This window comes from Harpia harpyja, chromosome 2 (genome assembly GCF_026419915.1).
Source record: "Harpia harpyja isolate bHarHar1 chromosome 2, bHarHar1 primary haplotype, whole genome shotgun sequence".
In the NCBI taxonomy this organism is placed as follows: domain Eukaryota; kingdom Metazoa; phylum Chordata; class Aves; order Accipitriformes; family Accipitridae; genus Harpia; species Harpia harpyja.
In genome coordinates, this window is record NC_068941.1 from 15692841 (window position 1) to 15708374 (window position 15534).

A 15534-nucleotide genomic window follows, 5' to 3' on the forward strand; every position below is an offset into this window, starting at 1 on the left:
GTTTCTCTTCCCCTACCAGCGGGACCACATGTTCCCTAACCTGCCAGCTCCGACCTGATTTTTTTCTTTCCGGTTTGAGGAGTACAGAAACGTTTGGAAAATGTAATTGAAGCTCAGGCAATATGGTATGTTCCACTCGCTTAGCTGAGACAGTCTGCTTCGCTCCACTACAGTGCACTCCTGACAAGATAATAGTTCTTGCCAGAAAAGATCAGATTGAGCCTGAAAGAGTTCAGATCTACAAAAAAGATTCTTCTGGTGGAGGCAGAGTCCAGTGTGAAAACTCTTAAAATAAAACAAAATAAAACAATGAAAATCTTGCAAAGAAAAAAATCCATGTTCCCCTATTTGGAAAGGCAGAAAAGAATTACACCTTCCTGGTTTGTATTTTGGGGATTTTAAATGCTATAGTGATCCTAGATATTATGGTAGAGATTGATAAAATAACAATAATGGTAGAAACGCATTTAAATCTCTTTAGCTTCAGGCTCTGGAAGGCTCAAGCCAAAGCACTAAAGGTTTTGTGAATAACTACAGAAAGACTACGACTCTCCTGTGTGCTCTGCCTGGGCAAGACTGTCCTGTCTTCAGTACAAAGCATTTGACTCTGGCTCTCAAATCTTTTAATCCAATTTGTAAATTCATTAGACCTCCTATCCCTGCTATCGATATACGCTGAGGATTTTCAAAATTCTCAAAACCACTCAACTGAAATAAATAAATAAATAAAATCCCCATTCGGACGGGCATTCACATCCGAGAATATGGTTGCTTTTCTCACTCACATGCTAAGGTTTCATCTTACCTAACTTTAGATGTCACAAGCATGGCTGTCTTGTGACACAACATGTCTGAGCTAGTTGTCTAGATTCTTTTTTATAGTCAACGGAGATAAACAAGCACTTCAAGAACACAATTCACCTAATCAATTTAGACATCTGCCTTTGGAAGAGATTAAATATGTCGTAGTTGCCTCTATCTCGCCGCTAACTATAAAGAAGGCGTAGATGAGTAGCACATATGCAAACCACCGCACTGTAGGCGACTACAGTGAGATGAATCCCAGCCCAGATGACTTGCACTGCTAGTTGGCTTAACGTAATAGGATTGCCTACACAGCCTGCGGCTGCCGGCAAGTGTCAGGACTATCCCTGAAACTGCCCTTACTCCAGCAGAAAGTATTAGTGTTGTGAAAGGCTTGCATTTCTTATTTTTCCAGTAAGATAAAAGATAGTAAATGTGGCTGGCTGAAAAGCAACTGCTTAGAATGAGGGCTTAGCATTTCTGATGGATGCATCCTGAAGTCTGCAGAGAAGATAATTTGTAGTGGTGCTAATTTCGCTGCAAAGTACCAGGTCCCAAACAATGTGAGTTTGGGCCCTAATGTGTCACCCTCTAGTTTGAGAACATGTTAGAAAGGCACCTTCTTGCTGTCGTCTCTGCCTTGTGATGGTAGGTCCTTTTTTCACAATGTTCAGAGCCCTTTGTGCGTTCATTAGATGGACCTCTCCACAAAACCATCTTTTTTTTTTTTTTACTGCCTAATTTCCCTGGTTTTGACTGTGTGTTCACTGGGTATCAAAAATATTCCAAGACATCTGGTGACTTTAATTTTTGGTTTAAATTATTTTAATAATTTAAATTTAGGAGCACTGCAGCGTAGTTCTTGGATTAATCTGTTAGGGGGAGACAGGAGCTTCAGCTAAACACATCTTAACCCTGCCTGGCATTCAGACATGTTTCCTTCTTTCTTCAGATACTTCTAGGTAATCTTTTGATTTCCCTACTTTGTTTTCAAAATACCAGTTGCAAGGGCTTAAGTGTGGAGATTAGAACAAAGGTAGGTAAGAAAAAGCAGAATATCTAGTTGACATAACTTATTATTATACTTGCATTGTAAGCTGAATTATTGAAATTGTTGTGTGAAAAGGCTCTCTAACCAAAATATTCTCTGACTGGAGCTTGCTTTTTTATGCTGTAACAGAAACCACCAGCCTGCAATGTCCTCATATTTGCTGCCTCTTAGCCTTTACTTGCTCACCGGTATTCTACGCTGCAATAAATTTATCTTTTGGGAGGTGTTCAAGACATCTTCCACCTTGTGTTTTTTAAGGACAAACCATGCTCAGCCAAACAGCTTGGGTGATGCTTTCTTGACTATGCATAGCATTGGAGTCTTGGTCTCTTATATGACCACGCGTTAGTTTTTCTCCTGAAAACATGGTCATCTCTACAGTAATTCTTATTTCTATGACAAGACCAAACCAAACATGTCTGAACTGTTAAGTTTCCATTGTGCTGAACTTGTAAAATGCTTCCTATGATAGAAAAAGTCCACGCATTTTCAGTACATGAGGATAGGTGCAAAGGTATTGTCCCTATGGAGGGAAAATCTTGCTGGTTAATTTTTGAACAGCAGAGACCTGAGGAAGTTTCTGCATGGCTGGCCAACCAGCCAGCCTGCTCCTTCTTCCTTGCCTAGTCTAGAAAGAAAAGGGAAATTCCCTTGCATTAAGTAAGGTAGTCAACTGATCCCCTGGCAAAAAAACAGAGGACAAACATTTACTAGTGAATTTCCACTCCAGAAGTGGGACAGAGAGTTTTCTACAAAAATCACAAAGGAACTCTCAATGTATTACACCAACGCAGAACTGAAAACTGGTCCTTTTTTGTACGAGTTCTGCAGTATACCCTTGCCTTTATTTGCCTACATCAATATTAAAAGGAATAATGGAAAAGAGGCAAGAGGTAGCTTAACAACCAGTAAACAACCCTAAAGTGTGTGGACATACAGTCATCTCATTTAATTATGCCTGGTTTGTATTACTTTCCTCAATCTCTTTGCCAAATAATCTAAATAACTACAATCTGAAAGAAACAGTAGATAACATCATCCACGAACTGACCAAAATAACTCTGTAGATTAGATTTACCTGGGAATAATTTTGAAATCAAAAGGGAAATATCTGAGATGAAAACAAATGTCTAAATGCAGCTTTTTCAAGCTTAAAAGAATCTGTCTCTTTGCACTGATTCATTGTTGCGTAAATACTTAAAGATGGATTGGGATATAGTTTGATATGCAAAATTTTTTGTTAAATTAATTTTTATTAGGTTTTTTATTAGAGTGTTAAGTCTCTTGTGTCATAATGAAGCACAACGTTTGTCTTCAAATGTAAGCAAAGGACATAGAAGAGTTTAGGGATCACTATCAGGAGCCACAGCTGACTGTGACTGCAATGTGAAAGTACAGGGGAATGCATAGGTTTTCAAAATATAATAAAAAGTTGGGAGCTGTAGTAAGCACTGTCTTATTATGCGTGTCCAGAATTTCTAAGCTATTTGCATGAGAAATTAGTGTCACTTATATTTTTAAAAACAAACCCATTTGAATTTAATCTCCTCTTCTATCAGCTCCTGTTTCCTTTGTCAAGGCGGCTTGGCAGGCAAACCGGAGGCAAATGGATTTCCACATGACCTCCTTTATCTGGCGAGATACATAAATAGTCTCCTCCAAAATTTTGGAGAACCCATTTAAAACACTTTGGAACACACTCGCGGAAGAACACAAAGTCAATGGAGGAATCAAGGCGTCTTGCACGTGCTCGTGGAAGGGGAGGTGGTAACTGAGACAAAACCACTGCCGGAGGAGCCCAATCTCCAGCGCAGCGAGCTGGAAGGTGGCACAAGCACCATGATCGTGCTTGTAGTCGTCACATAGCAGGGCATGGCGTCACCTTGCTGGGCGAAGTGCATTTTATTCAGCGTTTTGTGTACTGCCTGGTTGGTTGCGGTATGCGATCACAAAAGGGGTACTGTTTTGAATGGCAATGGCTATGCGGGATTGCTAAAACGGCAACACGTGCAACAGTGCGGTAGCTGGGTCTGAAGTGGTTTCGGTGTTGTAGGCAGTGAGGATGGATCCCTTCTGAGCTCCCTTCTCTAGCTGCTCTGCTGGGCACATCATCTTCTTGGCCGCTGGCAGCTGCCAATTGCAAGCTCCTTTTTAAAAATGGGGAAAAAAAGCCCTCAGTAATCCAACCGGCTGCAAAACGGCTGAGGGCCGTTGATTTCTCGCTGCTAGTAAAAAAAAAAAACAAAAAGAGGGTCTGAAGCAAGGGAACCTTGTTTGAAAAATAAGGTGGCAATTCCTCACGAACACTGGCTGTTTGCAAAGCAAAAGCGCGAGATTGATCCTAGTGGGCACAATGAGAGCTCTGCAGCTTTTTAGGCCATCGCTGATACACTGGCAAGGCAAAGAAAATCCTTTTTCCTCCAGGACTGGCCCTGTACAGAAACACAAAAGACCTCCGTAGTGCAATTAATTGAGCTCAAAGAACCTTTATCCTCTGGGCTTCCTGAGTAACAGCATTCTTGTACAGAAATAACCTGCGGGGACAAAGCGAGGGGAGAGGGTGGTCGTGTCCTGTCGGAGGGTTACAGCAGTCCCGCAAACAGTGACTACCCCGGGGGGTAGTCGGTACTTCCAAGCACGAGCCATATTGCAGGAGAATTTCGAAATGGAGAACACTTAATGTCGTTTAAACTTTCAGAACAAAACTGTAGCAGGCAAACTAGCTGAAACATTCATTCTTGACGGAGGTCTTTGTGACTTTTATCCTAATTTTGGGAAATTATGCCCTAGCCTTATTTAGCTGAGTGTAAGGATTTTACTACCTGGAGAAACTGGCTGGCCTAATTATTTCAGTTGTGCCCACTAACCTCTCTCATAGACAGTTTTACAGCTGAAAATATGCAGATGTTAAAGAGTCAGGCCTAAATGTTGTGCTGTTTATGCATTTCATTAGTGTTCTTAATTGCTTTGGTTTACCCTAATACAGGGTATCTAAATTATGAACTGCAGAGCATTGCTGGTTATGCACAGACATCCACAGTATTAATAGTCTTGGTTTTGCTAGCTGTTCACTTACTTGGGAAGACAGGTACGGCTACGTGCAGCCCTCTCTTGAGACGATTAATGAAAGCGGCGGTGGAACTGTGAATGGGCGACTCAAACGTTGAGAGCAGAAAAGGAAATCCACCGCCATGACTAGACAGGGAGCAGTCCATCAGACAACATCTTAACTGGTCATTTGGAAATCTTTCTTTGCTGTGTTATATTTTCTTCAATTCAACAATCCAATGAATCATTTTTATGTCCTGTGTTGGCGCTTGTGATTAGGCTCAACAACAAGGTACGGTCTAAAAGGCAGTTTTTATTACTTGTTATTTATCACTATTCTTGACATTAACTCCTTTTCCCTAACCTACGATTTATCGTTAGATGGCAGGGATGAACCCCCCCCCCCCAATTTGTCTCTGGATAGCTGTTTTCAAGAAAATGGATTGACAAACTAATGTATGACAAATATATGAAAACTAATGCTGGACTCCAGGCTAACACTGGTTTCAGCGTGTTTTAAAATACAAATGTTATGTTTTGAAATTTGACCTCAGGAACAATTTTGTGTCTTTGGACCAGATAACTTGGTTGGTTGGTGCCTCCGTAGAGTCTGCTTAAGCCAAAAGGCTCTGGCTTTCTTTGATTAGCCCTCAAGACACGGGTTAATTAGTGGAATTTAAATGAACCATTGGATCATGCTACAACACCCTAATGCCAATGGCATTTTTAGTAAATTCACACTGATTCTACATGTTCTTGCGCTGACAATACTAAATTGCCTCCAGGTTTCTAAAGGAAACTAGAAAATTTTGTGGTCTTGTCTGACACTTGGATAATCTCAGATGCTGAGATTCTTAAACAGCAGCATTAGTGGTTTAAACAAAAGAGCTATACTGAAACCCAGCTTGAAATCTAAACCCAGCAGTACAATTTCATGTTCAAGTTCATGCTTACATGTTCAAGTTCATGCGTGCTTCATTGCACGCATCAAATCACTTTTTTACTTCTTCCAATAGCCCCACTGAGGCAGCTGAAATGGTGATGTGCAGAAATGTACGTGAAAATGGTTTGGATGCTAGGATTTGCACACTTTTATTATTGATAAAGACCAACATTCACTGTTTTTCTGGTTTCAAATGTTTTTGGCAAATTATCTTCTTCTTTGATGATCTTTCTTTTAGTGCTTAATAGTGCTTTACCTGTCATAATTATTGTGAAAAATTTATGGTGAAATTGATGCACTGATTTTAGTGCCTCTAGGCTTTCACCTTTATTTTTCCTGTTATTTCTGCAAATGCCCCTGTTGGAACGCTACGACCGCTGCTTTGTAACTTTTTTAATGCAATATACCTTGAGGAATCGCAGCATCGCAGTGCTCCCTTCAACAACGGCACACTAGGGGGACTATTTCTCTGCAGTGGAAGAGCACCGGTACTAACCACCACCACACCAGTCCCATGCCAGAAGCCTGCAGTTAAGTAATCTGTGAAAAAAATAAATATATATATGTATGCATTTATTTGGAGATATTTTCTGGCAAAGTGGAAGAGACAGAGCACCAACAGCGGAGATGCTGAATGAGTTTAGTCTTTCCCTTTTAACTGAATAGTGTTTACGATTGCCCTGCATATCAATCCCCTTTATTTTTGTTTACTTTGGGGGTATTTATCTGCGCGCAGACACACCAGAAAGCCCTACCCCGACGGGCTCACCGCCCGGCCCTCAGCCAGGAGGGAAAGGGGGAGTGGCGTGAGAAAAGGCACCGGCGCTGCGTACATCCCCGGGTGCCAGCGGCGGTGTGCCGGCTGAGGGCGATCCCCACCGCCTCCCGGCAGCAGGAGCGGAGGCGGCGCCCGCCTCGCTCCCGGGAGGTTCCGCCGCCGTCGGCGGGGCCCGCTCGGGGGCGGCCCCGCTACCGCCCCGGCTCCGGGGGCTGCGGCTCTTTTCCAGGGAAGCGCAGCTAGGGCTAGCCTCGCAGCCCACCGACACGCCACTTAAAAATAATAATAGTATCACAAACGCCGCAGATCAATAAGCAGCCACGAACAGGCGAAACTTGGTTATTATTTTTTAATGTGGTTTTTTTTTTTTTTTCAGTGGCTTTTCGGTAGGGAACGGTGCTGTGGAGCGGAGGGGGTCGGAGGGGGGGAGTCTGCAGCGGGTGGGCGCTGCTCGTTTCAGGGGAGATTTAAAATCCTTCCGACGCTTCCACCCTAATGAATCCATCCCGGCTGTCACAGGCCCGACCCCCCCATTGTAGCTTCTAACCAGGGAAGAGCTACTTCCCCCCCCAGTCCGGGGACTGGCTCCGGGCAGGACGGCAGCTGGCGTTTCGCCTTTCTGCGCTCACACCCCAACTTTTTTAACGGTTTTTTGTTGTTTTTTTTTTTTTGCTAAGGCAGTTTCAGACTCGCTAAGAGGAGTCTGCTTTTGCCGAGTTGTTTTCAACGCAGTTTTTATAGTGATTTTTGGTGTTTTCCTTCCCCCCCCCATCTCTAAGGAACGATTTTGCGGTGGGTTTCAAAGAATCACCATTTCAGCCGCGATTTTTTGATACCTGTTATTCAAATCGCCACCCGCTTCGCAGCCCCGTTCATCGGAACCGAAGAGAAACCAGCCCACTCTCCCTCCCCGCCCCGCGGCCGGGGGGGTTCGGAGCGGCGGGTCGGGGTCCGTCCCTCACCCCCTTTTTCTCTTCCGCCGGGCAAACGGCGGGCCCGTCCCCTCCCCGCGCCGTCCCCGCCGGCCGCGCCGCCGCAGTCCCCGCCGCCTACAGCTCCCAGGATCCCTCTGGGAGGCCGCCGTCCCCTCCCCTCCCCTCTCCCTTCCCGGCCCTTGTTGTTTGAAAAGGCTCCGGCGGAGTTTCGGGGGGAGCCGCCGCCGCCGTGCCGTGGTTCCTCCGCTCGGGGCGGCGCTGGGGGCGGGGGCGGGCGGGGCGGGGAGGTGCCGCCGCCGCCGTCGTCCCTCGGCTTGGCCGCGGCGGCCCGGCGGTGTGGAGAAAAGTGGGCTGAGGAGGACGGGGCGGGGGGGTGGAGGGAACACGACGCCGTGAATACCAGGGTAAACCCCTCCCACGCTCGCCGGGAGGGAGAGGACCCGGCTCCAGCCCCAGCCCCAGCCCCGGGGCTAGACCCAGCCGCTCCCCCCTCCGGAGGTGAAGGCGAAGGAGGCAGGAGCCCTGGCCGATCCCCTCCTCCCGGCGCAGGGGGAGGAGGAAGGGGAAGAAGGAGGGAGCTCGGGGAGCCGCGGCGGCCGGCGCTGAGCTCGGCCCGGCGGCGGGGCGAGGCGAAGCGAGGGGAGGGGAGGGAAGCCCCCCGCGGCCCTTCCCCGGCGGGAGGGTCCCGGCGGCGCGGGGGGGGCGGTGCCAGCGACGCGGGGCGGCGGCTGGATCCTGCCCTGGGACGCCGGAGCCGAAGTTGCGGCGGGGCGGCGGCCGCCCCTGTCGTCTCTCCCGATGTTCGTGTGACTCGGCGGCGGCGAGGAGGAGGAGGAAGGGGGGGCACCTCCCGCCTCAGCCCCGCTCGCCGCTCCGCTCCGGCTGGTTGTTGTGCGTGAGAGACAGACACACACACACCGCTCCCCCCGTCCCTCCCCTTCCCTCGCCCCGCAGCCCCGGGAGGCCGGAGCGGGCGCGGTGCTGCCGCCGCGTCTCGGGGCTCCCTCGGCCCGGCCCGGGCGCCGCTGCTGCCGGAGGAGGAGAAGGACTGCCCCGGCGGGCAGGCGGCCCAGCCATGAGCGGCGGGGAGGTGGTCTGCTCGGGCTGGCTCCGAAAGTCCCCACCGGAGAAGAAGTTGAAACGCTACGTGAGTGCCCTCTCCCATTCGCGCTCCGCGCTCCCCCTCCCTTTCCCCCTTCTCGCCCGCCGGGGCTCGCCGCTCGCCTCCCGCTCCGGCCCGGCCCGGCCCGGCCTCCCCGCGCGGTCCCTCCCGGCCGGGCCCGGCGGCGCGGACGAGCCGCCCTGCCGGCCGCCTCCCCGTTTCGGCCGGGACTGCTGCCCGGTACGTCCCGCGGGGCTTCCCGACCCACTTTTTTTTTTTTTTTTAAATTTCCCCCCCCCTTTTTTTTTGTCCGCTCCCCCCTTCCCCCCCCCCAAAAAAAGGAGGGAGGGGGGCGCCGAGCGGTCAGTTGTTTCTGCCCCGCTTTTATCGCCTTTCCGAGGGAGTCGGGAGAGGGAGGGGGGCGGAGTTTTTCCGTCTTCCCTTTGGATCCGGGCTCGGTATATATGTATTTTTAAACGTAAACACTTGCCGTGCTGGTGCCTGATGGAAGGGGAGGGCGGCGGGTGCCCCGTAACTCGGCTCGGCCCGGCCGGCCGAAAGTCTCTCCTGGAGGGAGAGCAGCCGGAGCTGCGAGCCCGGAGACGGCGGGAGCCGGGGATGCCCCGGGAGCCCTCCCCGCAGGGGCCGGGGGGGGCTTTGCCCTTGGGACTGGAGCCCTCCGCATCGGGGACAAGCGGGGGGGCGGGTGGAGGAGGGAGTTGCAAGAAAAGTGCCTTTTTCTTACTTAAAAGTTCAGCCCGCTGTTGCTCAGAAGTAAGTAACGTTAGCAGGGGCTGTAGTGGAGCTGACACCGAGTTCGCAGGAAAATGGAGCGCGTTTGCTGAGAGGGCAGATTTCGTGACAGGGCAGCAGCCGTGCTGCTCTGCTGTGCGCTGGGGCTCCTCGGTGCTGGCCGAGACGCTGTCAAGTCACGTAGGAGGAATGGGTGATGCCAGGAGTCATCTCGGCTGAGCCCTTTCCCATTGGCACCCGGGTCGCTTCACGGCATCTGTGTAATTGGTACAAAATGTTGGGCCTTTTTTTTTTTTTTTTTTTAATCGTCATTTAGCCAGTTAGGTGGTATTTAAGTAGAAATGGCCTTTGCAGTTACCAGTGGGGTGGTTTTGTTTGGGTTTTTTTTTTGGAAGCAGCTAAACCTTCAGATTGGTTTGAGAATCTGTGAATGTGGGTCTTAATGTGACCACGTTGTTTTCATCTGTTAGCGATTAACAACCACTTCTCAAGCTGTTGGTGTTATGGACAATTTTTTAAATGCCAGGAAATAGGTGAAATGAGACTCTTCTTAAATTAAGAAAATAATCTTTGGCATAGCCCATTCTCTGGTTCCCAATGGCAAAAATTCTGTTTGTCTGAAGGACACGGGATCAGACTTGCAAAGAGAACGTCCTGATGGGTCATGGCAGAGCTGTGCTTCCCTGCCAAATTGGACACGGGCTGTATTTTTGGCCGATCCTCTATGTGTATATTCACAGGATGCCGCTTTACCAATGTGTAAGAATTAAGAGCGGTATTAATGTTTTTAAAGTTTGAATAAATTTCCCACTCAAACTCTAAATCGGGTACAGTTACGCTGTCTGTTAATGGACAGAGTTGTAAGCAAGAGTTTGCTCTCCTAAATTGATACCATAAATCAGTCCCTAAATATGCCAGCTTTTTTCCACGTAGCTGCCCTTTCAGTGTATTTATAGCTCCACTTCCATACTGGAATAACATCAGAACCTTTGAGGGGAAAACCCTGACTGCAGCGTTGGTCAAGTGGTTCCCTGTCCTAAAGAAGTAATTTCCTAATTTTTGACTTGAAAGGGGCATCTGCTTTTTGAGGAGGCAGAGTATCGGCGTGATAGTACAGCAAGCTTCTATGAGCATGAGTCGGTTTAGCATCTGCATGCACTGTAGGCCGTAAGGTCGTAAGTTTAAATCTTGCACGTTCTTTTAGACTGTTTTCTGCTTGTATAAAAGAAAGGGACCCTTTAAAGGGGGGCTTAAAGTAAAATTCCTCCTGCTTGTCTGTAGTGCCTGATCAGTTGTAGGCTAAAGGTTCACACTCACTTCAAAGACCTAAAAGTGACCTTGACATCATGATCGCCATCTTCAAGCAAACAAAAAGTCGACGTACTTAAGACGATGAACTTTAACTGAGTGTACTGATTGAAGTGTTGGCTTGTGCTCTCTGTAATTCTATGCTTAGGCGAAGGCACAGAAGAGCTGTGTTTTTTAAAGCGGTATTTTGTACTGGTGATATTTCAAGAGGCTGCACCAGATGAAAAGATGGGAAAGTGATTTCTATAGGAAACTGCCTTTCTGCAACGCATACTTTTCACATATATATGGAAAATTGTAACTTCACGCTCTATTAGTTTTTGCATGCAAGTGTTGGGGCAAACCCAGGTTACCATCTGGGAAGGGAGATAAAAAGTCTGAAATTGCAGTTAAATATGGTTTCGGTTCTTAGGAAGGGTGAAAAGGAGCACTTTGAAGCTAGTACATAGACATATGTTTCACAGGGTCTTCAATTTTTAGTTTGAAACAGTTGGACATGGTATTAAAGCTGGCTTACAGTCATTTTGAGGCTAAAAAAAGAAAAAAACCCCAACCAACCCTGTCGTGCAGGTGGAAAAATCAGATTTCCTTGAATATATGGCTTAATGCCATGAATGTCTTTTTCCCCCTTTAAAAGGAGTCCTATTTTCATGTCTTGTTCATGCATTTTTCGTACGGAAGTACCTTTCTGATAACCGTTGGCACCTGTTGTTGGTTCCCTGGAGCTGGTGTTCAGAACAGTTTGTTTGCTGGAATAAACTGGTTGTTTCCAGCAGCAGATCTCTGGGGAAAATAGAAGCAACTTTTGGTGTCAGCTGGGGGTCCAAGATGAGGATGTGAATTTAGTAGAGGAGAAGGGGAAGGAAGCTGGGGCTAAATCCTGCACGGGTCTCTACAGCCTATGCTGTGGTTGCACGAGTACGTGAAAGAGCTTGTTTGTGCATAGGGATGTAAGACTGCTAAATTTCACAGCTTCTGCTACCCTCTGTGTTGTTTTTTCCTCACTTGTTCTGTTGCCTTCAACTTTGCAAACATTTATGCCCTCACCTTAACCTACTGTACTTTTTCTGCTCTGGTCCCCTTATTTTTAAAGATGTAACTGGAAAGCCCCTTTCTCCCCATCTGTCCTTTTAAAAAGCGATAGTAAACCTTGGCTTCGTGGTTTTCTGCTACGTTGCAGTTCTGCTGTGCACGTGCCAGTTAAAATAGCTGATTCTTTGTGGTAGCAGCATAGAGGATTTTTTACTGCCATTATGCTAAGAAACCACCAGATACTTAAACACAGCTGTCCTTGGTAAAGCAAGGGAGAAAAGCTTGAGGGAATGAGAATAACTCTTCTGAATTCTCTCCTAGAACAGCTATGCTTTCGTCTGCGGGGTGGCTAGGGCTCAGTATGACAACTGGATGTGCTTTAAATCGGGATTTTAGCATTGGCAGTTGGTTTATGGAACTGGTTTGTAGAAAGTCTACTGACTCAGTATTCTCACGTGTCCCCCTTAGAGTGGAGTAAATTTTATTTGATAAAAGGTAAAACGTCATCAAAAGCATCTCTCATAAGCTATATTACGAAAGGAGAAAACACTTTTTTGGGTAAGTTGGTTCAGATTTTTCTGTATCTGATAGGCTTCCCTGTATTTACGAGAGTTCATAAGATGATTTTGAAAGTAAATTGGGAAACCTTCATTTTGATGTAATTATTACTAAAAATCCTGGGTTATTTGACTGTTCCTGTTGATGGTGCATTTAATTATTTAAAAACAGAGAGTTGAAAAATGAGAAATGGGCTTGATCTTCCCAGGACATAAGGGGCACTGATATAATTCAGACAAGGCTACATATAGCATCCTCTTACTTATTCTAATGTTCTCAGTTGCAGACAGTGAGTAAAAAAGTGCAAGGCTATTAAGCTAGTTATTCGATGTTTGAACTATAGGCTCAGATGGTGTAAGTACAGAAGTAAGAGAAGTGGAATATTTTACTGTGGCTTTGTTTGGCAGTTGCTCTTTGGCACTAATCACGTAGGTGCTGTTTCTGTCTTGAGTAATACTTAAATGTGCTAAGATATGTAATGGTGTTAAGAAATGTTTTATTCAGCAGAGTAGTTGTAATCTGGTAAAAGCTGCAGTGCCTGACAAAAGCCCTTTTTCTGGAAGACACCTCTTTGTGTTAAAGCTTTTTTTATGATCTTGCATCAGCATAGTGAGCAAATTTAAGAAGCCAGTTGGTTTACAGAAAAAAACCCAAACAAGATGAGCTTGTTTGACATCATTCAGTGCTGTCCCTGTAGAGGTGGGTCAAGTTAACTCAAGACAGATGAGTGTAATCAAGTAACATTATGTGACATCTAAATATTCTGAATTTGATTGTGCTTGTGCTCCTTCAGGAGTTGCTGAAGACCTTGCAGGAATTGGTGTTCGCGCAGAAACCTTTCCTTCTGGAAGGAAGTCTCTCCCTTCCCTTCTGCTATGCACTGTTTAGGAACCAGTATTTTGACTTTTGATATTTTTAAACATGGGTTAGTAAACCCTAAACCATGAATTCAAAAGCGTGACTAAACATAATGTTTTTGTTGATTATAGAAGGAAGTTGCATGGTTTTGTGTGCCAACTGAAGATGCTGAAACAATCTCGGGTATGACTTTGGGTGTATACCGACCTCTTAAGTTTGCTGTTTGGGTGTAAGTCTTGCTTGAGGAGCACAGAACTCATGGTACAAGTATTTATCATCTTTGACAGGACATTAGCAGCTGGTGTTGACTTTGCTGCCAGTGCTACAGCACTGTTAGTGCTTGACCTATGGTGTATGCCCTGAATTGACTACCAGTGGATGGCTTCAGAGGGTAAGAGCAGGTGACAGTATGTAAAACAGATTAAGAAGTCTAATATACATGTACTAAGTAAGACAAATATCTTGTGCTAGTTATTCTAATTTTCATGTAGTATACCACACTGATGTACACTCTTAATTTAAATGTTTCTGAGCTTGGATGGTCAGAAAGTACCTGAACTGCTTGGAACACGTTTTTTCTTGGTGTAGATAGGAATGTCAGAGACTCAAGTAACAGAAATTGCCCCGTTCCTCCTGAAGTGCAGGTGAACTGCTGGACATATGAAATAAGCCAGATATTCTAAAGGTGTTTGTTGATGCAAACTTTTTTTTTTAACAGCTGTTAAATAGTAACCCTTAATTTGGGACCATAATAGCTGAGAGATGAGGGAAGTAGTCAAATTCTGACTTTTTGTGATGTTCTCAGTTGGATGTATAGCAGCTTACGGATACCCTTTTACTATGCTTCTGTCTTTTGGTAGGTGTGTTAATAAGAGTTGGTGCAGCTAATTGCAGGGGATTACAATTCAGTGAAGAACTAACAGGGAGCAGGGAGAGGAAGTGGAAAAACAAATGAATGTTTCCTACTTTCTTGATGCTGCATAGTGGCTGCTCTTCCATGTATGCACAAAGCCTTGCAGCATTGAACATTCAGTATAAGCAAAATACGTACCAGCCAGAGGAAATAATGAAGTACCATGAAGTTAACTTCCAATTACACACAGATGACTTTGTTTTGGATGCCTCTTAAGTCACTTGTAAGCTGAAAGCAGCTGTGTGAAATATGAATTGGATATATTGGGAAAAGAATGTTTTTATTGGACAGTTTAGCTAAAAAAAAAAAAAAGTATAGGCCTTGACTGTCAAAATGAGCATCAATTCTGGAGGCCTTTGGTTGACCAGGTCACTCTTTCAGATGAGAGATAATCCTTGAATTTTCATTCATCTTTTCTGGTATTCAAGAGTCCCTTATTCAGAGAGAGGAAAGTGAGAGACATAAAACTGTTTCCAGCATCCTTTTCTCTCTCTTTACATTTTAAAAATCTTGGAATGATGGCTTGGACACTTCTGAGGCATGGATTTCTTTTGTCTTTTTGACATGACTTTTGAATCACATGATTAGAATCAAGTGTAATCTCTTAGGGACATTTAGAACACATTTATTTCCCATTAAATTCGTCTCATGGCTTTGACAAAAGTCTTGGCAAAAGTGAAAGGAACATCAGTGATTAAAAATGTAGGAACTTTAAGGGAGAGAGTAATTTTGGGTCTTGTGGATTGCTCTGGCTTGGGTATCTCATACTTTAGTCTTGCTGTCACTTTTTTCTAGTCAAAAAGTAGATGTCGCCAAACTATATATGGTGAAATATTTTCTTAAGAAGGGGAGGAAAACTGATGAGATGCAAGTTTTGTTTCAATGTAGAGCGAATAAATGTAAAGCAAGGATATGCCTCCTTATTTTTTTCATCCCAACTGCTTTTGTAGTGTTGCAGTGACAAGCTTCTTGAGACTTTTTCAAAATGACCTTAAAATTTTACGTGCTTCAATGACTAATCATTTTATTGCCAATAGAAGCAATTTCAACTGTTGCAATTTAATTGCAGTATTTCACTAGGAGGGACAGACCTTATGTCATGCAAATTACTTGAGCAAGGCAGGCAGAAAGATCAGACAGAAAGGGATAATCTTGTCAAGGCAGGTGTGTGTTGTACAGGTGAATATTATTAGTCCAATGTAATTTGCTGCTGTTTAGGGACTCTAGTGTGAATTCAGCAAATATGTACAAACAAGTATTTCTAACGCAGTACTACATTTTTCTTTCTTTTTTTGGGGGGGTGGGGGTGAGCGAGGGGGAATTCTGCCATCTCCAGACCGAAAATAAAGTTTTGTTTATTCTCAATTCCCCCTTTATCAATTCTTGATTAGGCTGTTGCGGTTCCTCTTTTATTAATTCTCTGGCTTGTTTACTTTAGGAAAAGTGTTCAT

The 15534-nt window shown here is 45.4% G+C and overlaps 1 protein-coding gene and 1 long non-coding RNA gene across 9 annotated transcripts in view; one reads left to right on the forward strand and one right to left on the reverse strand.

Moving 5' to 3' along the window:
- Positions 1-1655: 1655 nt before the first annotated feature.
- Positions 1656-7754, reverse strand: LOC128154948 (uncharacterized). 2 transcript variants are annotated; one of them, XR_008239489.1, is made up of 4 exons: positions 7461-7754; positions 6254-6386; positions 4932-5202; positions 1656-4002 (listed from the first exon to the last, which is right to left on the reverse strand). It is a non-coding gene; the product is annotated as an uncharacterized LOC128154948 (long non-coding RNA). The 2 variants fall into 2 exon arrangements; XR_008239490.1 differs by lacking the exon at positions 4932-5202 and having other exon boundaries at positions 1656-4287.
- Positions 7755-8000: 246 nt separating this feature from the next.
- The window catches only part of GAB1 (GRB2 associated binding protein 1), a 102815-nt gene continuing 95281 nt past the window's right edge, over positions 8001-15534 (forward strand). Inside the window, exon 1 of one of the 7 annotated variants that reach the window (XM_052816308.1) lies at positions 8001-8706. In XM_052816308.1, coding sequence (XP_052672268.1) covers positions 8635-8706 — 72 coding nt within the window. In that variant the 5' untranslated portion in view covers positions 8001-8634. Of the gene's footprint in view, positions 8707-9460; positions 9682-15534 lie in introns of those variants that run through there. The other 6 variants (XM_052816340.1, XM_052816299.1, XM_052816329.1 and 3 more) reach the window with 6 other exon arrangements.